The sequence below is a fragment of the Ammospiza nelsoni genome, chromosome 16 (assembly GCF_027579445.1).
Source record: "Ammospiza nelsoni isolate bAmmNel1 chromosome 16, bAmmNel1.pri, whole genome shotgun sequence".
Lineage (NCBI taxonomy): Eukaryota > Metazoa > Chordata > Aves > Passeriformes > Passerellidae > Ammospiza > Ammospiza nelsoni.
The window spans coordinates 7,736,333-7,762,821 of NC_080648.1; the positions used below are offsets into that span (position 1 = coordinate 7,736,333).

At 37.0% G+C, this 26,489-nt stretch overlaps 1 protein-coding gene across 2 annotated transcripts in view; it reads right to left on the reverse strand.

Annotated features, from left to right (window-relative positions):
- Positions 1 to 21,040, reverse strand: part of GABRG2 (gamma-aminobutyric acid type A receptor subunit gamma2) — a 61,602-nt gene extending 40,562 nt beyond the window's left edge. For both annotated transcript variants that reach the window (XM_059483577.1, XM_059483576.1), the window contains exon 1: positions 20,922 to 21,040. In XM_059483577.1, coding sequence (XP_059339560.1) covers positions 20,922 to 21,028 — 107 coding nt within the window. In that variant the 5' untranslated portion in view covers positions 21,029 to 21,040. The remainder of the gene's footprint in view (positions 1 to 20,921) is intronic.
- Between the last annotated feature and the right edge of the window lie 5,449 nt (positions 21,041 to 26,489).

Genomic DNA, 26,489 nt, shown 5'->3' on the forward strand with positions numbered 1-26,489 from the left:
TGGTGATCACTTACAAATATAGATATGCATATGTGTAACCACAAGTGTTTAATATTCAGGGTGATATTTGTATGTCTCAATTTATTTGAAATATACCTTCACAAAGCAGGAAGAGGGCAAAAATTACTGGTGCTAATAAGCCTTTATTAATTTAGATCCGATTTTCTTAATAATATTTGCAAAGATCTATAAAATGGTTTCTCATTCTGCAATTATATAAAAAATCTCGTTTTGCCAATGAGATTTTTACCATGACAGGGGCTAAACTAACGGTTTTTATCTTCCTTCCTAAAGCAAACACATACGAATCCTTAGCCTGCATCGAAGTTGTTGCTTGGTTTGTAACATTTATAAAACTCTTTTGAGTGCTCCTCATTGGTGAGGAGTAACTCTAGCACAAACTGAGGTTGATGCAAACTAAGTGTTCAGGAATTTATTCTTCAGATCTTTGCCAGTGTATTTGATCCATACATGTCTTTGCAATACTCACTGGGCAACATTTAATCATTTTGGTGCAAGTGTAATCCCTGTGGGCAGAGGTACCCACTGCAGCTGGAGCTGGGGTCACCAACCAAGGGAAAAAGAATTAATTAAATGATGCTCACTTCCATTGTTAAAGCTTCCTTTATGGGCCCCTTAGCACTAAAGGCATTATTTCTATATGGAAATGCATTAAAATTGTAGAAAATGTTATCTCTGCTGAGAAATCATTGATACATTAGGAAAACATTTTTTTTCATCTTCTTTATTGATCCTTCTTCAGAAGACATGGTCAAACCCATTACTTAAATGTTTCATTAATGTGCTGATACATCATTCTCTTAGCAGCCCAAAGCCACTGAAGTCCACATTATACTTTGGGAATCCTTTTTTTTAAATTAGATTCAGCATGATTTCTTTTCTTTTGTGCTTTCATTTCTCTGGAAGTCAGTTTGACGCCTATGTAAACATAATCTTCAGTTTAGTAAAACTTAAAAAAAAATTATATTAATAGTATAAAACTGTCTTACATTATTATGCTTTCAAGGCTTTTGGCTTAAGTCTTTAGTTCAAAAATTTAATCTAAAGCATAGGTTACCCATTTCAAAACTAGTGTGCTTTAGTTAATTACTCACATAAAGACAACATTATAACTTTGGATCATCTCTGCTGTGATCTCTATATCAGAGACACTCTAATGTGAATCATATATAATGCTTCTTGGGAAGACACTACCATGTGTTGGTAGAGATAGGCCATGCATTATTTAATATCACAGACAGCAGAAATAATTTTACAGTGTAAAATGGAGGACAAATTGGGCACATCTTATTTAAGTAGTGAGCAGTCACACTCAAAGGATATCCTTTTGAAATAAGGTGTTATTTCCTAATAAAATACGTGATTTTCACAAATTTCCACAAAAGCATGATTTTCACAAATTGTTACAAGGAGTAGAAAGAAAAGGAACTCTTCTCTGGCAAAAAAACCTTCCATGGCTGGTCAGTCTTTCAGCTTTCAGATATGAGGTCATATATAACTTGTCAAAATCTCTGTAGTTCCAGTGACTTTGAGTTATACCTGCTTGTACTTGCTGTGGCTCTGTCCTCTAATTTTTCTAAATATACAAAATTAATTTTGACTATAACCAAAAATTTTGTTGTGAAACCTCACCTAATTAATTGCTAATATTGCGTTGTTGTTTACAAGCAGAATCAGAGAAGCCACTTAGGGCTTAAAGGGAAAGACCTGTAGCAGTAGTGAATAGCCAATGACTAAATAATTTAGATCTAATTAAAAATTTAAGTTTATTTATCAAAAATCTGGCAATTTCATCATTTATGCTAAGTCTGCTGCAGAGCTTTCGGCCAAAATTTAATAAACTACTTGAACATAAACTGGTGAGTTTTCCATTGAAAACACCAATGTTTTCTGCCTCTCAGGGAAGAACTGAAACAAGGCTTGCCAGTTCAACTAGCAGTGTTTAATTTAATCATAATTCAAGTTCAATTCATTCTCTGATGTGCATAAAAAATTACCTTAATCTATGGGTCATACATTATTCATGGTGGTGACAGGCTCAGTGGGAAGGCAAGATGAATTCCAGGTTCCACTGTGGGTACAGAGATGCTGTGTGCGGATGTGATGTTTTAGAATGTGGAGATTGCAGATGTGGAAGAGAATGCAGTGTCTCTGGAAATCTAACTGTGTCCAAATTCTCCCTTGCTGACTCACATTTTAAGTAAAGGAATCTTGATTGAAGCAGAAAATGTTTTCACAAAGCTGTGCCATGGATTCTCCTGTCCTGTTTGTGTTTCTGTTCTGTCCATTTGTGTTGTTTAAATCCCAAGGCTATGTGCAGGACTGAGTTTCTGTTCTTGCCATAAAAATGGCACCTATTTTCTCTTTTACTACTAAATGATCATCACAAATACCCAACCTTTGATTTTATTAGGACTGCAAATTAATCTCTTCCCAAATAATTTCCCACATCAAAAATGGAAACTCAGGTGCTTTTCTCAGAGAGGAGAAGATCCAGTCAGTTATCAGACGCTCCATAATAGAAAATGAAGTTGAAAAATTTGGGCTAAAAAATCACTGAGAAACTGTCTTGTAATCCTACTCCCTTCCCCTAGATTTGTGGTGCTGCTGCAACTGCAATTCTGGATGAAGCTATAATGTTCCAGAAGAGGCTGAAATGCTGGATTCACAGAGTTTTTAGCAAAGGCTACAAGGGTGCATAAGCTGTATTTTGGCCATTTGTTGTAGTCATGTAGTAAGGGAGGCTGAGGTATTTCACAGGAGGAAAGAAAATTATTTTTACTTCTATTCAGTGTTTTGGGTGGGGTGGATTTTAGGTAGATCACCTGTAGAAGATAGTTTATTTCCTAGACACTGCTTCTGCTGCAGCTATCATTCCATGTACTACTCCGATTATGTAATGTAGTTAAAATCTTGGCATGAAATGATTATTTAAAACAAAGCAAAGCTAAATTTTTCTGTCGTCCCTAAGTCATAGAGGGACTGAAGTACATATGAAAATAATTATTAAAAGAATATTACAGTTCTCATAAAGAAATAGGTACAGCTGAAACGCTTAGATTTTTTTTAAGAGCCAGAAATTACTAGAGGAGCACAAATGAATGCTCCCCGCAATGACTTCTCAGTCATCTTTACTGAACATGAAGGCCCCCAACTGCCAGCAATCAGTCATCTCTGTAAACTGTGCCTGCCCTGAGATTTAAAGTCTGCCTGGATTCCTGTGAGCATTTACACTCTGTTCCCCCGAAGAGATGATACCTCGCAGCACAGCACCCATGGATCATGCTGTGGATTTTTACAAGCTTTCCTGTAGTCATTCAGCAACTCCAGCAACCTCACTGGTGCTTCTCAGCCATTTTGAGTAAAGCAGGCCACCTCTGAAACCTCTTCACAGATTTCTAAAATATTACAAGGCAGTGGTGGTTTTGTATCAGTGTCTATAGAACTGTCAATCATAGCAGACTGGTTTAACTTCCAGTCCTTTCATCTCTTGCCCAAGACATGCACTCACATTAACCACTGCACTCAAGATGTAATAAGTTTTAGCTATTTGTAACTATTGTTAAAACATTTATTTTCCATATTTTCAGATTCAGCTGAATTTGACTACAAGTCTTTATATGGAAAAGTTTAAAATGAAAAATTTAACTTGGTTTATGTTTTGTTTCATTCCTGTCAGTTCATGAAAACACTTTTTAGAAAAGCTCTTTAGAGTGCATTTATTGAGAGTGCTAACAATAAACCTTCTGCTTTGCAGTATTTACAGTGTTTTCTAGTTCACTGTGCTGAAAAATTGTAGTGCAATTCTTGCATTGCACAACTGATTGGATTCGAGTCGTGAGTGACCATGAGGGTTATTGTGCTTTTTAAAATATTTCTAGTTGCAACAATATGGGCTCACAGCCAGTTGTCACAAAAATTACCAGAAACAGAGAGCAGTGTCAGCAGTTCTGGCAAAGAACCAAAAGCTGGAATGTAGCACCCAGCCTAGAATCTGTTTCTCCAGCAGACCATTGAGGTGCATTGTTGAATAAATTGATAATGGATGTACATTTCCAGGTCTGTATGAACAGACTGGTGTTATTAACCAAAGCTGAATTACACCACAATATAAAACTCGTGGGTAACGAGAGGAATTGTATGGTACCCCGAGGGAGGATAGCAAAGTGTAAAGAGATGAAGGAAACTTTAGGCCAGTAAGGAATAGAAAGATAATTATAGAAACAAGCATACATCATTCATTTTGAACAGCCTGGGCTTGAAGTGCAGCATTTATAGTTACTAGAGCTCTGGAGGAGTCTCAGATGTGATCAGATGATTCAGATAAGCCTCCATAACTTAAGATGATTATTTCAAATTTTCTTTTTTTTTTTTGGAGCTTGAATTTTGTATGACTATGTTTCTTTATATTTTATTTACTGGAGGTTATATAATCTACTTCTGTGTCTGTTTTCATTGTGGTTATGGATATTCATGTTAGCAGTGAGCAAAAGCAATAGAAAGAAACAGAAAAGGGAGAAATAGCTACAGCAATTCTTCTGCATCAGTGTAGGGTTAGCTTGAGTTGATCTGCTTTATTAGAAAGTATCTAGCTATATCTAAGTGTAAATTGTTTAATATTGGAATTATGTGAACCTCAGAAGGTTTCTTTTTTGTTTTGCTTTCATTTTTTGCCACTCCTCTCCCATTCCATCTTCTCCTCTCCTTTTCCAATTTTTTTTAACCATTCTATGCATTTCTGAATGTGAAATCAAAGGCACTTGGAGCAGGATTTTTGCCTGTTTTTATTACTCAGCTCCTGTAGATTGCCACTATAGCTAACAAATCTCAAGAGAAGGAATAAATAACCATTACTGAAATGTGATTTGACTAGGTTGGTTTTAGCCTGAGCTCACTTCATTTTTTCTGGCTGTTTTATTGTATATAATTGTCATCTGTTAGTATTGCATGTGATATCTCTTCCCCAATGATGTACATTGCTTTTTTAAGTGATTGCTCTAGACTCTCACTATAAATTAAAAAGCTAAATTCTCTTCTCAGTAAGTAAGATTAGGAAAACATAGATGCCCTCCAGCCATCTATTTAAAAAACATTAACTCAAAACCCCCAACCCTATTGCTCAATTAGACTTGAGAAATGAAAAAAATAAGTTCATGTTCTGTAGTACCCTACAAGGAACTCATATTTGTGTTTTTTCAAAATTCTTGCACAATTTTTTTCTGTATTTTGTTTGCATGGTAATTTCACCCAGAAGGAAGTCACTTCTGGAATCACTCATGATGTAGTCATCTTCTCATCACTATCTGTCAGTGTTTAAAAACAAACATGTGAGGTGCTAGAAATGTCAGCAGTTTTGCTTATTGAGTAGCAATCCTGGGCATTTTTTCAAATTTAAAATACTTTTTTTTCTTTATTGGTCTACTAGCATAAGCTATAAATTCAAGTTAGGCTGAACATAAATTCATGTTAAGCTGAATATAAATCCTTCTTAGAATTAAATCTATCAGGGAGTGTTTTCATTCTCATCTTCTCCTTCTCAGCACACAGAAGAGCTCTATAATGAAGTGTTCCTGGTGTTGGGCTGGGAGCCAGGAGCATGGAATGCTTACCCCAGCTAAAGGACTGGTGTCCTACTTGCTGTGCTAAGCCAAGTGATATCTTCTCTGCATGTGAGTGTAAACCATTTTTACAACTTTAATAAGCACATAAATATCCCTTATTACTTGTGTTTGATGAAGACTGATGAATGATGCTGAACCATCTCACGATGGAGGAGGGAACAATCCCTAACCATTCCTTAAGGAATGACTTTGCATTGTGCTTACCAGCAACATTAAAACCCTTATTGTTGGTAAAGCAAGTGGGTCAGATAAGTCCTCAATGTTTAGGGAGCCAATAAAAAAGTGAAACTAGTATAGGTTTATTCTGAGTGTATTAATAATTCTTACTTCTCTCAGATCATGGAAGTATCATTACTGGAATGTTTTTAGACACAAATGCATCTAAAGAAAGAGCTGAATGAACAGAAAATAGCTGCTCAATACACATGTCTGTAATTACATCATGATGTAGCTAACTCATTCACAAAATAAGAGTAAGCAAATGGTGGAAATTAAACTGGTTTCTGTTGTTTCTTTTTTAAACAATGGTTCTTATTTAACTTCATTTTTAATGCATGGTAACCAATAGTAACCCATGGGTTCCCACATAAACCAACTTATATCATGCAAGACGCTGTTTGCACTCATGCTCATAAAACAGACTGTGCAGAGGTGGATGTGGAATTTAGTTCTGATAACAGGGTAGATGTGTGATACATTAAGAATGTAAGTGGCAAACTAATGTCTCTATGTCAGCTGAGTAGGAAAATCATCAACAAGTGTTCTGAAATTCCCCTATGGAATTTATTTGTTTTGATGGACTTTCTTTGGTGGTTGGTACTATCAGGATGGCTTCATGTCAGGGTCACCTTAATCCTGTGGAACATATAAGCATGCCAGCTTCTGGGTAAGCATCTGTGCTCTAAGATGCATCCAGGCAGGGTATCCCAACTCATCCCATGCCTGTTTACCCTGGAGAAAAAGAACTTAGGGGGTGCTTTATCCCTCCCTCCATCTCCCTGACAGGAGGTTGTAGCCAACTAGGGGTCAGTCTCCTGTGCCAGGTAAAAAGAGACAGCACAAGAGGGAACAGCCTCAGGTTGCAGCAGGGGAGGTTTAGGTTGGATGTTAGGAAAAATTTGTTCACTGGAAGGGTTGTCAGGTGTTGGAACAGACTGCCAGGAAAGTGCTGGAATCACCAGCCCAGAAGTATTCAATTCATGTGTATGTGATGCTTGGGGGCATAGTTTAGTGGTGAATGTGGCAGTGTGGGGTTAATGACAGGACTCAATGATTTTAGAAGCCTTTTCCAGCCTTAATGATTCCATGATCCTGTGCCTTTACCCTGCCATGCTGCATTCTAAGTTCACTTCTCAATGCCTCTGCTGTTGTAGTATTCTATGTATTTCTGTCCACTGCACAGTGATGTCAGTAACTCATTCCCCATGGAGTCATGGCTTGTTATTATTGTCTAAATAAAACTCTGGTTGTACCATACAGAAAGTCAAATAAATTAGCCACAGATGCCTGGTCAATTAGATAAATGGCTGTGGCAGCTAAACCAAGTAAAACAGAGCTGTGGGCAGGTCAGGAGGAGTTCAGAGGCTGACAAGCCTCTGTCCTGAGGCCGTGCAGGCTCAGGGCAAAGCAGTGCCTGTGGTGTGCTGCTGGGCTGCAGCTGCACTTCACACATGGTGCTTCCAAAAATCATCACAGCAATTGTGATGCAAAGCTGCTACATCTTGCTTGCCTATTTATGCCCCATTTTTCCAGAGACAATTTCCAAAAGAAATGCTGGGGTCCTGAAAATTTTTTGAAAAGCTTACTTTGGATACATAATCCATAGAACAACAATCTCACTATTCAGCTATATTCAGCTTTTTATGCAAGAATTTCAGAACCTTTTCTCTGAAAAAAATTTGAATTGTTTTAAAGGTCCTAAGTAAAAAATATAATGGTGAATCTGTAATTTTATTTTAGTGAGAAGAAACTGTGTATGGGCTCGCTTAGTGTCTTATCTTTTTATGTTTTTTAAAGCAATCTCCAGTAAGTAAAATGTAACGCACATAACATGCAAATTCTACCTAGCTCTGAAGTTTTTGACGTTTGAGTGGGCTAGGCATAATGATCACTGCAAAGCCAATCTTCCCATCCCTTGCATTTGAATGTGACTATTAAGGCTCGTCAAAACACCAGGAAAGTAGGAGCAATTTCTATTTCATACACATACAAACATGTATCTCCCAGAATTCTTTTTTTCCTCCACAAATATTTTGGCGTACCTTTTTTTACTCTTGTCAGCATTATAGAATTTTACTTTGTAAATTGTCATTGCTCTGATTAGGGTCGGAGAAGTTTTTCCTTGTAAAAAGGAATGAAAATTTTACAGAGAAAGGTACTAGAAACTTCTTTTATAAGTAGATGTTATTGAGAGCTAGAGAAAGCTGGATGCCTCATAACTGGAAAAGAGAGCAAAAATAAGAATAAAAACCAAGTAAAAGCAGAAGATATGGGTGGGTTTGATTAATGTGTATAACCGGCTACAAGGGTCAGTAGTAGTATGGATGCAACCATAGACATATTCCAAAAGCATTCTTTTGAAACACTGCATTGGGAGCCAAGTTTATCCAGCACTATTACTATTACCAATTTATTTCTGAAATTTCTGGAGAGAAGAAACCATGCTAAGGTCTAAGAGATGTAGATTCATGTAGCTAGAGTTTCAAAATGGGTTTAGCAATGGAATAATACAGGGTGCTGATGATGCTACAGAGAATGATACAAAGTCCAGAAAGACATACAGTGATGAAAATATTTCCTTCAGCTTGAGAGATTATATAAGAGGATTTTCTTTTCTCCTTGTCTCCTCATCTCCTGCAGCTCTGTACTGTGGCTAAGTCGAAGGATCTACTAAATGTGCTGCAAGACTCTTGCAGTTGAAAACCAAAGTGTCCCTGTATTCAGGCCACAGTGTGCAGTTCCTCATTAGCTCTGTAGAGCAGCCACTATGGCCCAACAGCAAGGAGCTTTAAAGACCAAGCAGGGGTAGGCAGATGTTGCCATCTGGCATTACCAGGTCATCTTGGATTAGTCCATGGCCAGCTGTGGGGTCTCCTCAGAAGAGATGTAAGCATCAGCTACATGTGAGGTCATTTATGGAGGTTGTACTTGATGTGAGCATTGTAGCAAGGTCCACACAGGAATTTAGGGTAGCTGCACAAAGCCTCATGGCAGCTCAGAAAATGCTCATTGGCAAAATGCAGGGGGTTTCAGACCCCATTTTCTATGATCAGAGGAGGCACTATGAGGCTTCAGAGATTTTGTTGGATCTTACCCAAACTGCATAATCAGAAACTCTTTAAAAACAAGAGTCTTTTCATGACTTGAGCAGATGCTGATGGGATCATCAGGTGAGGATGGACACCTGCAAACCCCTAAAATTAATGGGAGATGAGCAGAAGCTAAGGATGATGATGTTTCACTAATCGTAGCGTATCTCCCACGTGGATAAATCCATCTTCAGTTTTCCCTTGCTACAGACCCAGCAGCTTTTTATGAGCTACACACTTATGCAGAACAACTGACAGAGTATTGATAAAAAGAAATTCCACTGGAAGCTACTGAAGTAAAACTCTGCATGCAATTTATCCCCCTGAGATCCTGGGGAATTTGGCAAACACACCTCAGGATAATTTGTTTAATAAAAAACAGGTGCTATTCTAAGCTCTACAGTTTTCCGGGACAGATTACCAAAGAAATAATTTAGAAGAGAGGACATAGATGGAATACGTGTGCTGGCAAATGTTGCATTTTTAGCTTATATCTGTCAGATTTTCCAGGATTATGCTTTCCATACTACCAGCTGCTCAGTATTCCAATCCTTGTGCAGAAAACTATGTTGGTAAACATTTAAACACAAATGAAAGTGTTTTCCTGGATAAAGGCTTGAATGCTTAAAACCTCGCAAAACTGAAGCCCAGCTTAGCTGCCTCAGCCTGTTTTCCAAGGTGTCATTGCAGACATGACATCTTTGTTAAAGAAATATATTGTTTACCTACCACTTGGAATTGCTGCTCGTTAACTAAAATGAGAGGTCTTATTTAAAATATACACTATTTGTGACTGGAGGCAATTTGATTATTAAACTTCTGGGCTTTTCATTAAATCCTTTCATTACTATTTTATTGAGGAGCTCAGAACATTGCATATGCTGGTAATGATTGCAGATAACAAATGTTTCTCATTATTTAGTCTGAATATATGTTGCATTGAATTTAATCATGTCTGTACTTATCTACTATAGAGAGATGAAGAGAGATAGAGCCTTGGGGATGGTAACAAAAGAATTTATTTTATAGATATAGTACCTTTCTTCTTTCTTTTTTTCCTTCCTTAACAAATTGTATAATTAAAGCTGCTCACAGTTTTCCCTTCTAGTATTCACCATAAGCCTTCACATACTCAGAACTTTTTCGAAGTTACCGTAAGAGATGAATTTCTTGGTTTCTGGCCAAAGATTAATTTTATTGCAAAGGCTAAAATAAAATTCACTTTTTTAAATCAGTAAGGCTAAAATTATTCATATTCCCTTTTAATATCAAATCTATTTATGGGTTGTTTTTGCACATATAATCCCTAGATGACAGAATAGTAAATTTTGGAACTCATTATAGAAATAATCCTTATTAAGAGGTATACCAGAATAAAAGTACTTGGCTACTAAGTGGTTAAAATGCATTAAATGGGTAAAACAGTGGTTGAAAGTGGTTGGATATTAATAGCAGGTAATTTGGAATTTCTTAATTTAATTTCAGAGCAATGAACTGTCCCTGAAGGTGCTGTTGGCATGTGGTGAAAGATAACTGTCCTCACCTGGACAAAAGAGCAATACCTTAGATTTACAACCTTTTGACATAAAGGAGGCAGAGCTGTGGATCTGGATCACAATAACCAGTGCAGAGAAGAATATTTTTATGTTGTTCACCATTTAAATATGGCTTTCATGCCTTGTTAGATGTGCTGGACATGGAATTTAGGAATTTTGCCCAAAAGATTTGTCATGACTTTAATCTCATGTGCTACATTAGAGCCTTATTAAGGTTTTAAATAATTTTAAGTGCATGCTATTAGTCCTTAAAGCAGCTTAGTGAGGTTTTTTAGCATTTCCTTTAAAAAACAGGAAATAAAATGAGAAAAGGCATTATTAATGTATTGTTGATTGTTCTTGCCCCAAAGAGATAACAAATATCCAATATGTTTATTCAATACAACATGGTCTGTGATAGTGGTTAATTATTTGGCTTCATTAAAAGAGTAGTAATATTTGGAATTGTATTCTAAGGACCTCCAAGTATTTTACTGCTGGTAACCTTCCCCTCTTCCAAATCCTCACCTTGCCAGAAAATAGTGACTTCCTTACTCCATTACAAAACAAAACTTTAACACTCAAATATTTTTGTTCCCTCACAGGCTCAAGGAGCAGAATGCATCATTTAAGTTACATATAGAGAAGCCAAAAGGTCTTTTCAGTATTCAAGTTCAGCTACTAAGACAGTTCTTGGCAGAGTAAATATTATTACATGGGTCACACACCCCATTTTCCTTCTGAAACCGCTACCAGCTTTTCTCTTGTGTTCTTCTTCAAGTGTGGAATGGCTCTGCTCTCTGACTCCCAAAACATATATCCAGGCTGTCTTCACTTCATGCAAAGGGCTGCTCTGCATTTCTCATCTTTGTTAATTTGAACATAATAACTCATCTTCCCAATCCCTGCACTTGTTTTCTGTTTGAAGCACAGCAAACTTCTTGTCACCATATTATAAATGTTGTGTAATTCTGCTCTTCATAATTCACTTCCAGACCAGGTTCAGTTCTGCCTCTTATTCACACACAGCAAGTGTACAACCTTCCTGGACTCATAGCTCAAGTCCTTCCTCCTTGAATTAAGTAACTCTAAGGGCTATCAGTAATTCATCTAAGAAGATCGAGCTGACTGTAATTTTAATTGTATATCAATTATTTGTTGGTGTTTTTCATTCACTGACATTTATGTGCTTGTGTGCCTTTCCTGTTTTATCTGTGTGGGCCATGGTACCACAGTTGTCTTGAAAATATTGTCCATTCACAAAAATGAGCTGATGATTTACATATGGAATTATGTTGTTGATTTTTGGGAGATCAGGTGAATATTTTTCTGAACAGACAGTCAGTTCAAAAGCTTAAATTTTAGAAGAATGAGTCTTAGGGCTATAAAAGTAGAAACACTTGGCATTGATCAGAGTAGCAGAGGGAAAAAATCATTGCAAACTTCTTGATAAACTGTTTTCCCTTGTCTGCTTCAGTATCTTCTGTCCACCTGATTGAAGCCCTTTTAGTGTTAATTTGTAGTGTGAAATCTCTTCTGTCTTCACCAGTTTTTGGTGAGGAAAAGCAGAGTACAAACTCTGCCACCCTTCAGTGGAATGTACAAAAAATGCCCAGCAGATAACTGGTCTTGGTGCCTGGTTATCATGGGCACATCTCATTCTGTTTGGTTACACCCTTCTCCACCTCTGGCAAACAGATGTGTGGTTCAATAGGTCCCAGAAGTGCATCACTTAATAACACATTGACTAATACATTGATTAGTTTAGTAAGGCTTTCTAGCATTATCTGATTAATTTCTCTTAATGGTTTTTTTTCCTCATTCTTCCTCCTGCTATCTCTTTTTCTCTCTCTTGGAAAATAATCTAAGGGAATTAAATGAAAGTGGAATTTAGTGGATAATCCTCAATCTGTTGCAGCAGGCAGAGTTCTCTTTGGATCTGAAGATATCTTGCTTTGGATTAACAAAAGCTTCATATGACCAGAACATGCTATTTGTGTTACACAATATAAAATTGAGCCACTAGTGAAGGAAAACACTCATTTTCTCCACTTTTTGGGGGGGACAGGAATTCTGACAGAAGGTTATTAGAGGTATGTATAAGATCCCCTTTAAGGTGCATTTCTCATCAATGTATAGAACAAGAAGTATTTTTGAGCAGAACATGGAGCATTCAAAAAGTTGAAGAAGATAAATAGCTCAGAAAGAAAGGTGGCCTTTTATCTCAAGGGTTCACATCAAAGTCCAAGATGACATTCAGTAAAAAATACAATTTCATACATGACTACCTGCATCATCTAGAAAGAGCTTATGCAAGCATAAAAAATAAATAACTTCTTATTCCATTCCTTCCAAAAGATCATTATTATCCTTCATTTATTTTAAATAAGTTTTTTACATATATTGATCTTTTATTTCTGGTAATAATCTATGTATGTTGGTTTAGGTATGGTAAAAATGATATTTCTTGATATTTCTTTAATGTTTTGCTTAAATTTTGGAAGAATGAGTCTTAGAGCTATAAACTGCAAATGGATGAAAGTTCTATCTTGTGAGACTAATATTTATTTTCATACACAATGGCCAGATTTCACAGCTAGGCCTACACATTGTGTTGTTCTTTACTGAATATATGTGAAAATGTCCTTCCACTAGGTCCGAAAAAATAGAACTGATCCTCAAGATATGAAAATTTTTTAAACAATAGTGATTTTCTTTTTTAGAGGTGATCAACTGTTGCACTAAGATTCTTGCATGATTTACTCACTTTCTCTTGCCTGCTATCACTTTGCTGTAACCATAATGCAGCCATTATTCTGGGTCAAATCAGTGGTGTTTTGAGCCATGTATTTGGCATCTGGCAGCTGCCAATAAAAGAGGATAAGAGCAAAAGATAAGGGCAGAACTATCCCTGGTAAAATCTCTCCTCTTTCAGAAACATGCAGCTAGAGATTTTCTATAATGGAGTGCTATCACTGAGTTTCATGAATTTTAAATATTTTTCTTCTCTTTGAATCTATATAAATATTTGGGCTCTGCATCACTCCCCCTTATTAAGAAGAAAAACTTTTTTTTTTCAGGGATAATATCATTGCATGCTCTGTGTCCTTTATGTAAGACAGAACAAGTAAAGCTGCTATAGTCAACTTTTTTCTGTGTTGCTTAGGACATCACATGAAAAAACATTATGCAGCTGAGGTACTCATTTACATGGGAAGGTATTTGTTACATTTCTTTTCTGCTTTTGCAGTCACTGGCGGTTTTCATCAGCATTAAAGCCTCCTTTTTTGACAGCAGTTGTGTTAAAAATATTACTGTTATATAAATAAAAGGATATCACAGTGTGTCAGACTGAATACCCAATATTTAGTCTGACAAGACTTGCATATTAATTTTTTGTTGCAACTATACAAATACCCCAGAATGACACTAGATATAATCCTCACTATTCTCTCAAGAGTTTTCTTCAACCTACCACCATCACCCCTCTTTTACCTCAGTTTGGCTGAGCCAGTTGGCAGGTGTTGGAACTTGTGAAAAATATGTATCTCCCTTCACCCACTCTTTTTTCATATGGAAGAAAAAAAAATGTATAGTCCTTTTGTAAATTTCTCACATTGAAGGAGATGGTTACACATTCTGATATAAATTATGTTCTAACCACTTCATATGAAAAATTTAAAAGCAAATAATCTTATTTTCTGTTTTGCTATTTTTTTCAGTTCTTAGCTTAATGCAAAGCTAAATTTTTTCTTCATTAGAAGAATCGAATAAGCAGGTTACTTCTGGACATTAAAATAGGAAACCTGACCCAATTCAAACAGCAAACCTTCTACTTACTGCACCAGAGCTCTTCTGAGGTAGGAGCTCACCTAAATAAAATGCCCTTAAAGACATTACACCTCCACAAGAATACACTCTAGGTGAATTCAGACTCTCACACTCTACTCCTTACAGCACCATGACAATTTAGGCCAAAATCCATTATCACAAGGAAACGTGCAGTGAATGCCAAGTTTAAAGTCATCAAAAGTCACTCACCAAATTGAGTCTAAAAAGATCAGTGCATCTGCAGTGGACACTTTATACTGTTCCTTTCTCACCTCTCCATCACCTAAAATATCTCTTCACCCTGGTTTTTGTGTGTTGGATGTTTTCTCTAGGGGCAGTTGTAGTCCCTAACTTCATTGGTGCTCAATGAGTTTTAGTCTCATTCCATGAGAAAGGATCTTCCTTACCTAATAATAATTGTAGATACCTGACTGTCGTGGTGGGCTCATTTTTTCTGGAATTTATGGTTCTTTCCTGGTACTTTCTGAGGTCTTTTTATTCATTGTATCTTGTTCTAAGTAAACAGCTTCCTCCTTTGAGCCCAGAAAGTTACATCTCCATCCAGTGAAGTTATCTGGATGTCCATTGCTATCATCAGCTATCATATCTTTTCTAAAAAGAAAATGAATATATCTCTTTCTCCTATATTCTCAAAAAGCCTCCCTGGTGCTTGTTCAGGAGTTCCATTCAGAGAAAGCAGCTCATTTTCTAGAATGGAGAAATTCCTTTTTGTCCATAAGGCCAGGGAAAGACTTATGTGCCATTTAAGATCAATTTACATTACAGTCTGTGGTCTGAAGTGGAGTGTGAAGTTTTAGCTGATCATCTGTATAGAATAAAAAAGAAGAAATGAAGAAAAAAATATTTAGAGGTATTGTAAATCAGTTGGAATGTAGGTTGAGAGCTTTCTGCAAAAGCATTATGCAGTGTAAGAAAGCCTTTTTGAAGATCCTTACTGAGTTATAATTTAACTTTGGGTGATTTCTGAGTTCTTAGATAAGCACAAAACTACCTGTATGAATCTATACTGGATATGCCCTGGCTTTCCTCAGCAACAGATTGACTTCAGTGGGACAGGAATTACTGAGAGGATAAAATGAGGCCTTGCCATGTGAGAAGATTCCCAGAACTGCTGAGATTTTCAGCATTAGATGTTGGATATGATGTTGGTTTCTTAGCAGGCAAAACTAGGAAAATGGACAATACTATCTTACCATTCAAATTAAATCTACATTGCAAAAGAAATCTGTTTTAAAAAGTACAACCCTAAATAGGCTATGGAGCATAACAATGGAAAAAAAAAAACCCTCTGGCATCCTGTATCAGGTTTTGGGGGTATTTTTCTCTGTGTTTATATGTATGTGTCCAGACTCTTTACAACGGTGCCCAGCAATAGGACAAGGAGTTATGATCATAAACAGAAACACAAGAAATTCCACCACAACATGAGGAAGAACTTCTTTATGTTAAGGGTGGCAGAGCCCTGGAACAGCTGCCCAGGGACGTTCTTGGAGTCTCCCTCTCTGGGGACATCCCAAACCCACCTGGACACGTTCCTGTGTCTCCTGCTCCAGGTGACCCTGCCTTGGCAGGGGAGGTTGGTCTGGATGATCTCCAGAGATCCTTTCCAAACCTAATGATTCAGTGATTCCGTGATTTTCTGAGCTTGAATTCACATTAATCCACCCTCCATCTCCACTTTGTTCTTCACTTGCAGTCTTACCCAACTCACTGCCAGTCTCACACAAGCCACCTCTCCCTCTGCATTAAAGGTTCTCTCTGTGTGGGGTGCAGGTGCCATGGTTTGCAAAGCTGCAGTTCAGACTGCACCAAGAGAGAACCCCAGAACACTCCAATTATCCCCATGAATGCTAAAAAAATAAGTAATCAAATGATCACCCTAATAGAATATAGAACTATATATGTAGGAATATATATAATAATAATATCTATATTTTACAGCTGGAGTGGCTGACACTCCCTGTGACAAGGGGAGGGCTGAAGGGACAGAGCCAGCTCCAAATGAGCCAGTGCATCTCTCTCTGCAGGACAGTGCCAGGCACAGCTAGTGACCTTAAAACTGCCTCTGCTTTGGAGCTTACTGGAATGTATGTCTGCAAGGTACTGTAAAAAAAACAACCATCCTATGCATGTGCCTCTGTTACTGGTCACCTGTGTCTAATGCTTTATCTAATAATTTAATAATTCATTATTCAATTGACAATTCAGTTCTCTATTGGAGAAAGTGGTGCTCACTACTTAAGCATATAGGAGTTTAATTGTACTGGGACTGAGACTTGGAAAGAGTTCCCCTTGACCAGACATTTGCTTCTTTCCCTTTCATCCATTCACTCCTCTTCCCTTTTAAACTTTTGTGCAACTGCTACAGAATTTAGTGATATATGTCAATAGACTGAATGTAGTATAAATAAAACCAATACAAACACAATCCAAATCAAGATATTTTTTCCAGGTTACCATTAATCACAAACATTTTAAACCCTAAAGACTCTAAAGCATGATTTGAGTGGCCGTGAAGACACATAATATGACTAATATGGGAAATATTATATTAAAAGAGCAGATCAATTTTCTAAGATATTTTTACTGTAGTTAGTTTCTATAGTTTTTTATTAGCAGCTTTCACTTTTTAGATTTTCAAAGATTCAAACTTTCTGAAAGAAATAACATTGCTTTCCATACTCACTGGAGTATTTTGGAGTACATGAGTTTTGGCATGCAGGTTATATTTAGGTGGTTTAGTCACTACAACAGAAGTTAGTCAAAGAGTTTCATCCATATTTCTGAATCATATATTTTCAAGTAGGGAAACAGCATCTGTAATTTGGTTTTTTGCCCCATCAAGTTATTAACAATAGAATTTAACCTAATTTTCAAATCTACTTTAGATCAGTAGTTTTGGTACTGTGTTTATGACAATAATAGCTGTTATAATAGCTATTATGTTATAATATGGCAATAATAGCTGTTGTGTCTCAGCATTGCAGCTCCCAGCAGTCAGGAATGCAGCATGGCCATGAAAAACTCACAGGCAGGCCTTGCTCCCCCTGAAATGCTCAAGTAGTGCAGGTCCCGTGTCCACACAGCTTTAGCTCTGCTGATACAAACACTGGAGTATATGAAATATTCACTTTCATGGCATCATAGATAAGGATAAAGTCATATTTTAATAGGACTTAGATCCACATCTTCTATCACAACACTTCTTCAAAAGGGACTAATCCTTGTGAGGTGAAAAATTGTCTCTTACTGAGCAACTCCTTATTCCAGTAATGGGATCTCTGACTTAGTGTCAGTGAGAAATTATTGGAAATGTATGAATAACTATGGCTGTAGGATTAACACCAAACTGATATTGGTAAGTTTTACAGTTATTCTAAGTGACTGTCCGTATGAAGAATATTCTTGTTATTATATCACATCACTTTACATGAGCAAAAGAATTTTATTTACACTCATGTTCATTAATTTTCTAATAAAAATGCATGTATTCACTTAGGCACCAGGCTATTTTGATGGGAAATTATTGCTTTGTTTATGGGGTTTTTTTGATCAGTCTTGACAGTCTTCAATTTTAGGCATCTAGTTGCAGCATAAAAATGTTGCCATGAAACTACTTGGGCACAAACAACTGGGAAAAAATTACCCATCTGAACATTATTTTCCACTGTATTGTGTAGGTTTTGGTGGCAGTTTGTTAAAGCTCTGCAAAAATAATTGATAAACCCCATATATAAATAGTGTGCAGAGTACAGCTTTAAATAATTTTGAAACTTTGCTGGTGATTTCTATTATATGTAATGTTTTAAATACATGTTGTATATTTGATGAGGACCATCAAATAATTAGTTCTGATTAAACCCCATCAGATGTACAAATATATTTTCCTAAATAATTTTAAGTTCTCTTGATCCGAGGATTTTTTATGTACAATTTTCAGAAATTGGGAGCTTGATCTGACCAATATTCACTGAACACAGCTCCAAGCCCATGTATGGATTGCTCACTGCTGTGACACTGATCTGAGGGGTGAGAGGAGGAGGGAACTTTGTGCAAGAAGTTTCCAGTCCCGTTAGGAATGTTGAGAAACCAACTGGTCAAAAGCACTACCTAAAACTTTAGTGTGCCCAGTTGTAAGGATGTACTTTGTGCGTTTCATAAAACTGATACAAATTCTCTAAAGATAAAATACTACAGTGTTGTAAAATGAAGGTTTTTTTGAGTTCATTCATGATTTACTGGAGCCAGTGCTAGAATTTTAGCTTCTTGCATAAATGCCTGAGTGGTGTCTCAACTTTCCTCTTCTTTCTTCAGTCTTCTAAATATTAATGATTTTACAACAATAAATTTCTATATATAGTTTTTTTTTTTTTTGTATTAACAGGGTTCAGATTTCTGCACAGTAATGGTAATCATTACTTTGATCAAATTCTGCAAATACCTAAACTTCTGTGTGTGTTCTGTTAGATGTCAACACATTTATTCAGATGTTCAATGTGGAGCATCTTTGTTAGTGTTGAATTGGCCTTTCTAAATTTCAGTCTCCCTGAAAAGTGACACACAATACCATAATAATCCCCTTTTTCTGAAGTGTTTGATGAGTTTTTAACAAAGAAAACCTTTCATCTTGGCTATAAATAAATGGTATCTAAATACAACTTTTATAATTCTATCTTGGTCCTTGAGTTTCCAAAACTAATAACAAGGCTTCTTCCACAATGGGAGGAGGAAAATGTCCTGATTGTTAGAATTAAAATCACATATACATATTGACTCATTTAAAATGTTTCTGTAAAGCAGTGAGAATAATTTTCCCTTTACTTGTAGCTATTATTTCTCTGTCTATGATTTATTCTTCAAAATTATGAGGTCAGGAGGCTTTCAAAAGAAACCATCTTGGCTATCAGATAGCTGTGAACAGAATACAGAACTTTTTGTTGAGATAAAACTATAAATTGCATTATGAAGGATTTCTTTTAAAGCTTATGAAATAATTTTGGCAAAATTCTTCTCAGGCAATGCTTTTCTGAAAGATGAGTGAAAAGAAGGAAGTGTGCTAAAATAAGTATCTGGGATTATTTTAGTGGAAGTTCTATGTCAAAATAATATGAAAGCCCATCATAAAATGGTGTAAAAATTGACTTTCCATTTCTGTATTCAGGTAGTAACCATAACTGGTTTCATAAGAGTCAAAAATACCTCACACCTGTCTTATTCCCAACACCAACGTACCCTCACAGTAGGCTCATCAAGTTTTTCTTATTTTCTGCTCAATTTTCAACCAGTTTTAGTTTCTTCTCACAGGAATTCTTTACAAAGTTCTTTTTGTTTGGAAAAAAAGTTACTTGAAAACCTAGCAACTTTTCATTTCCCCAGCCAATCAGTTTGGCCTTTTATTTGGCTTAGACTAAGATCCTACCATTGCAGGTATGAAGCCTGATTTTACTTAAATTTAAAAAATAATAAAAAAAAGGAAAGATAAAGAAAAATAAACCAAACAATACAGAAAAACAAAGAGAATGAACCCACTTTTTGGTATAGTAGCATCCATGTAAAAGGAAGGAAGGGGAAAGACGGTAAATTTGAGAAGCCTGTGTGAATCTAGCATAAGTAGTAGCAGAGTGGCACTAACTTCTCGAAGGTATCAGTGACAACATGGCTTGTGCAGCTGTGGGGAGGGGTCTGTTTCCTCTTGGAAGGCCACACACTCTGCCGTGCAGAGATTTTCCCTCATCTAACCTGTTAAATGCACAGTCCACACATTTTTGCAGGGATGTCTGCTCCAGCGCAAAGCTTGGCACTGCAGCAATTCTCCCGCCCTCCACTTTCTGCTCATCCACATATGAACTCCCGCTTCCTGTGCTGTGGGATTTTCACCCCTTTCCCTTTGGTTGCATGATGCAACACACATGCAGCAGAACGAGCCGGGTGTGCTGGCAACATTCAGCTGGAAACATTCAACCCCAAAACTATCGCATCCTCTGGGGAGCCGCGGCCGCCCGCACCGGAGGGATGCTGAGGCCGGGGGCTCTGAGGGACCCAGAGGGGCTATGAGGGACCTAGTGGAGCTCTGAGGGACCCGGGGGAGATGTACGGAGCCGGGGGAGCTGTGAGGGAGCCGGGAGGAGCCGTGCGGGACCCGCATCCCTGTCCTTGGTACCCAGCCCTGCCCGCGCCCGCCGCGCAGCCCCGCACAGCCATGATGGGGCTGCCCGCTCCGGGAAAACAAGCAGGAATGCACGGACATTGTGCCCGCAAAACGCAGCTCCATGCACCGGAGCAAGCGATTAATTCAGAGATAAAAGGCTTCATTAATATGGCACCAAATTCTATGAACAGCCCCGGCATGTACCACCATCACACACACCCGCCGCTCACCCTCCCTCTGTCCGTGTCAGAGCGACAACAATTGTAAGAGAAATAAAACATTCTAAGATCTCAGCTGCTAGAGATGGATGAATGCAATGCCACTATCCAAACCTCTGGCATTCTCACGACAGCTCAGCAAATTCGCAGATTCTTCACCCCCCCCAGCCCTCCCTCTCCCCCCACCCTCCCAAACAGAATCAGAAAGCACATCTTACCACTGGATGAGAGAGAAGAACAGAAGTGCCCACACCATCATTTTGAGAGAAAATGCAGGATTCAAGAATGCAGTGCTCCCCAGGCTTGTTGGATTTGGAGGAATCATCTCTATTCCAGCCCCCCCACCCCCCCCCCCCAAGCTTTTTTCCCCCTTTCCTCTCGGTTGCAGATGGATCCGTCCCCTTCTTTAATTTTTTTTTTTTTTTTGGTAGTAGTTCTCCCTCCTCCCTACCAGGTCCCGTCAGTGGGATGAGACATTGCGCCCAGCTGCGGGAATTAATATGCAGGGAGAGAGAAATTAGATCTGCACAAGCCCTTTGCAGATATAATCAGAAAACGTCAGCTCTGGCAGCAGGCAGCAGCTTCCAAATCTAGGGAAATAATATAATTGGGAGAAAAGGAAAAAAATGAAACCCAAACAAAAAGAGAAAATCACAGACACTCACAGAATAAAAACATCAAGGAAAGGAGCACATACACATTTACGGAACCGCTGACACACATGCAGGAAAATCCAATAAAGCAACAAAGAGTAAATGAGAGGGGAAAAAAAAAAAAAAAAGAATAAAGCAATGGAGCTTCTGCCACAATGCAGATTAACTCTGAGGTCAAAGTGGAAATGATGCACTCTGCTGCAGCACAGATTAACACATGCGTGGTGTCAGCCAGGGTGCTTTTTAACCTTTGATTACACATATGCAGGCAGCCTGGATTTTCATTTTGGAGCTGAGAAGGATTTGGCAGGCATAAAAAAGGAGGTTGGAAGGAAAAACTCGCCCTATGCTGCTGAGCATCCTCATTTTTCTAAACAGCGTGGAAATCGTGATTGCAAAGGGGGAAAAAATGAAAGGTTGGATGGGGGAGTGGAAAAGGGAGGGATGGTTGTTGCTAAGTAACTCAGGAAATGGGGAAAGCAGCATTGGTGGAGTCAGTATGAATGAGGTGATTTAGTGTGTGATAGGATCAGGGGGAATATGCAAGGATTTTATCTCCCCTCCCCCTAATAAAAGAGGCTACACAGATGCAGGAAACACTTCCTGGCCAGAGGGGAAACACTAGAGGACTATGGAAGATGAATGCTGCCAAATTTTGGCACCAGAATTCCAAATTCTGTTATCCAAAAATGCAATTTAGCAACTACTAGTGGAGTATATAATTTGGGGAATCTCGTGATTTCCTAAAGTAAGAGTGCTTCAGTCTAAAATAGGTACTTGGACTATGATCTACTATAGCATTTTTTACCTCCCCTATTTTTTCTGTCTAGATCCAAGTAAATATAAACAATAACAAGCCTACCCAATGACATTTATGAACTGGGAGATTGGGCAAATTCAATCTCCAGGAACATTTTTTTTTTCATCCCAAGCCCACTTTTCTAAAATTTCAGGGACAAATAAATAAAATTTTATCCTAAAGAAAATTTCAATTATGGGAAAGTGAAATGTTCCCAATAAAATAAAAGCATCAAAATTTTCTGCTGGACTTAGTCTTGTCTGAAACAAATTTGACACTTGGATTCTGCTCGAACCTCCTAGTACTTTGGACAATCTGTTAGTTCCCAATGTCCAAATGCAGAATGAAATTTATCCATCAGAATTAGATATAGTAGTTGCTTTCTCAGAGTCTCTAAAAACACAGATCCAGCCTTCTGCCATCAACTTAATTTTTTTCTGTTTCCAAACAAAATGCATTTAATTTTAACAATAATCAATACATCTATATCATTAGTTCAATTAAATACACTTTGGTTCCTGTATAGTTTGATGATTATTGGAGCCAATATCTAACCCACTGTATTTTTATCAGTGTTTACAAACAAAGTAACAAGTTGCAAACCTGTTACTTGATATTTCCAGTTAATGGTCTTATTATTAATTAATCTATTCCACCAATTTTTGAAATACAACCTCTTCAGTGATAGAAAGCTATAAAATATTTTAAATGCTCTCCCCATATCTCTCTTCCTCTCAGTTTATATATATATATATATATATATATATATATATATATATATGTGTGTGTGTGTGTATGTATGTATATGTGCATGTTCAAATATCAACATTTGCTGATGGTTCAATTCATTACCTGCACACATGACACTTCTGTGATTTTATTGCTGTAATCTCTCTCATCAGTTATCACAACATTCTTTTGAAGGATGAAAATGCTGTGTGTATTTTGGTGAGAGAATCAAAATTGTTGATAGCTAAGAATTTGAACTGTGCAAACACTTATTTATTGTCTTGGCTACTGCAGCTGTGTCTGCACAAGCATGGCAGCTTTACTCTGCACTCTTTTTACTGAAAATTTGTTCCATTAGCAAAGTCTTCTTGTCTGAAAAGAGCTGCTGGATTCCTGCTTGTCTGGAAAGAGCTGCTTCATTCCAGAGGCTCAGCTTCTTATTCTTGCAAGAGGTCTGCAATAGAAGAAAAACAAGCAGGTGTCAAAGCTTGAGAAAGTTTTCCAGGCTCCCCCTAACACAGATGGTAAGTCAAAAAGAGTTGGATGCTGTAATACTAATCCTGGATTGCTCAGAGATGTAAAAGATGTAGAATAATTGATAATATTATTCCTGTGGGTACTTTATTAGCTGTACATTCTATTCACGTTCTTAATTGGTTATTAGTGCGTTCTGATAGACAAGCATACTCTGAAAATTGTGTGGACTTTTTTGCATATGAAAACTTGCAGCACCATATTATGATCAATTTTTCATCCCAGACACATCAGCTTTAATTTTTATCTCAGTTGCCTGCAATTGGCATTTAGGCATTGACTTAGGTAGTGGGAATTAGGATCTGTGGCCTCTGTTACAGTCAGTGGACCACACAATGGCCAAGTCAGGCTTTTGAGTGCCCCAAGATAAAATCATTTCAATGCTAAAATACTTGACCCCAATACATAAAACTTATCCACCAATAATCAAGCAATACCAATTCGGCTCTAAGTAATTTTAAATGCAAATTTGTGCTGGCAATTCTTTGCAACCTCAGTCTGAAGGAATGGAATGTAACCCCACATTTTATGCTTAAAGAATTTCAATATTATGTTATTATGCTGGTAAGCTCTGCTAGGAAAGACTTTGTTTATCTGTAGCAGATAGAGCTGCCGTAGAAAACAAAAATGTACCAGGCTGTTTTCTCTCTGAACACACATTGTCTTTGAAGCACAGTGTTCTTTTTTCTGTACCCACAAGCTCTATCAGACACTGATATTTCAGGATTCCATCCTAATAAATTATCACAAAGAATCAAATTTACATGAGGACACTGCCTAGTGTGAAATGTTTTCCTGCCACCTTTGGTGTGATAAACCAATCCCACATAGTAACTTGTCCCTGGGCACAAATGTGATATCTTCACAACAAATCATTTCAAGTTTTTGAAAAAATTGTCTTATGAAGAATAATTAAACACAGAAGTCTTTGTTCCAAAAAGATGCATTCTGTATCAGATTAGAATATTATAAGAGTATCTTAGTCAATTTGGCAGACACCTTGTTTGTTTGCAAGGGGTTTCTCAGCTCCTATGATTTCCCTGTGTGTCCAAGGAAAACATAACTTTTTCTTACCCTAAAATTATTTATTTTCTGTGTATCAAATGTTAGATCACACATCAGAAAGGAGGAAGAAAAAGATACAAGTGAAAAAGCAAATGCAAAAGTAGGTGTTACAAAAGATGCATAAAGTAAAAAAAAGGACTCTGTCAATGTCAATATCTTGCCAGATTGTTTTTATCACATGTTCCTATCTGGAAATTCTTTCTGCTTCAGCTTGTTGTTCCTTGTGTTGCTTTAGACAAAAACAAAGCAAACCACCCAAAATAAAGTGCTGATTTCACTTTCTCTCAAATGGCACATGATTTGGGTAGAGGTAACTGGTTTATATGGGTCATGCTGAGGATGCTTTCTTAAAGGCATAAGAAGGAAATATGTAGGTAGTTAAATTTTCTATTATGAAGCTTTATGCGACTATTTATTACATATCAAGTAACGTTTTGATGCTTAGAAAAATACATAACTACTGTTTTAAATTATTCTGAAATAAAAGATCCTAGTTATAAATAAAAAGACTTTTGAACTGCATGAATGCACATATTTTTAAAAATAGCTTGTATAAAGCTTCATATAATCATATATTTTATAGTAGTAGTTATAACATTGATAACATTTTGCTTTCTTCAAAGAATCTCCTAGCATATTTTAGCCCTGGGTAAATGTATTAATACTGAACTCCTGAGGAAAATAGAATCCAATAGAAGGCATTTCTTTGATGGGCTCTAGGATTTGATATAATCTTTCTTTTTTACCCATGATCTATCTTCTAACACATTTTCTGGTCATCAATAGGTGTATAAATGCATATTGAAACATGGAAAACCTACAAATTAATCTTGAAACACTTCTAGGAGAAAGGTAGGTCATGGTTTGATACATTTATTACTGTACATGTGTGTTCATGGTTGTGCATGGGAGGATTTCATTTAGAGCACCCAGACACCTAGTTCTCTTTTAATCCATGTGCTGAAAATACAGTGAGTCTGTGAAGGAGGGGAATGGGGGTGGGCTGAACAAAAACTGCACTAGATAAGTGCTAGACTAAAATCCTAGTTTGGAGATGATTATTGACTGAATCAACATAAAATCTGGACCTTTCAAAGAGTTTTGTCAACCAAGCCCAACGAAATTATTGCATCTGCACAAATACATACATTCATGTCAGTACCCAAGTAGATGAACTCAGAAGTACAGTGCAGAGTGTATCCAGCCATAGTTCTGTCTATTTTTCCAAATGTAACCCAAATATAAGAATTTTTTATAGTATTAAAAATTAGTCCCATCTTAATATTAAATCTGGCTGCTACTTTTCCCTGGTAAATAATGGATGGAGTCAGAAATATTGCCCATCATTGTGTAGAATATAGATGCCACATAATTTTGAAGTTGGACTCTAAGGTATATTTATTTATTTAACTGGAAAAGTATTGTTTAAGCATTGTTTCAGTCCTGTTTATTTGGAAGATTATTCACTTAAGCTGTCAGAATAAAAGAAAAAAGAAGACTAAATGGGTTAAAAATAGTAATTCTTTCAAGAAACCTTTGAGCTGAAGCCACCTTCTCAGAGTATTCAACCTACTGCATTTTTTAAAAAAAGCCAAAATCTTATGCTGCTTGGGAAATTATTTTTAAAGAATTATTTTAAAGCTTAGCAATTGAAATTGAGAAGTGTTTCGTAAGACACTACCACATTCAGGATTTAATGCAAAGTGAACATTTTTATAGATAGATATTATTCAATCTGCATCACCAGGTTTCTATTCAAAGCAATCACTTCCCAAGTACTTGACTTAAAAGAAAGAATTCTGGTAGCCTAATACAACCAAAGCACAACCCTAAAATATCTGTTTGCTTATGTGCTTTGATCTTGTGCTAAAACAGCAAAGAAAACAAGTTGTTGGCTAAGAGCTCTCACACTGTGCTTAGATGTACAAGCTCCTGCCAGGAACAGACTTACCAAATGCTATTTTGTGCTGCAAACATCTAAGATTCTGTTATCATCAAACTCTTGG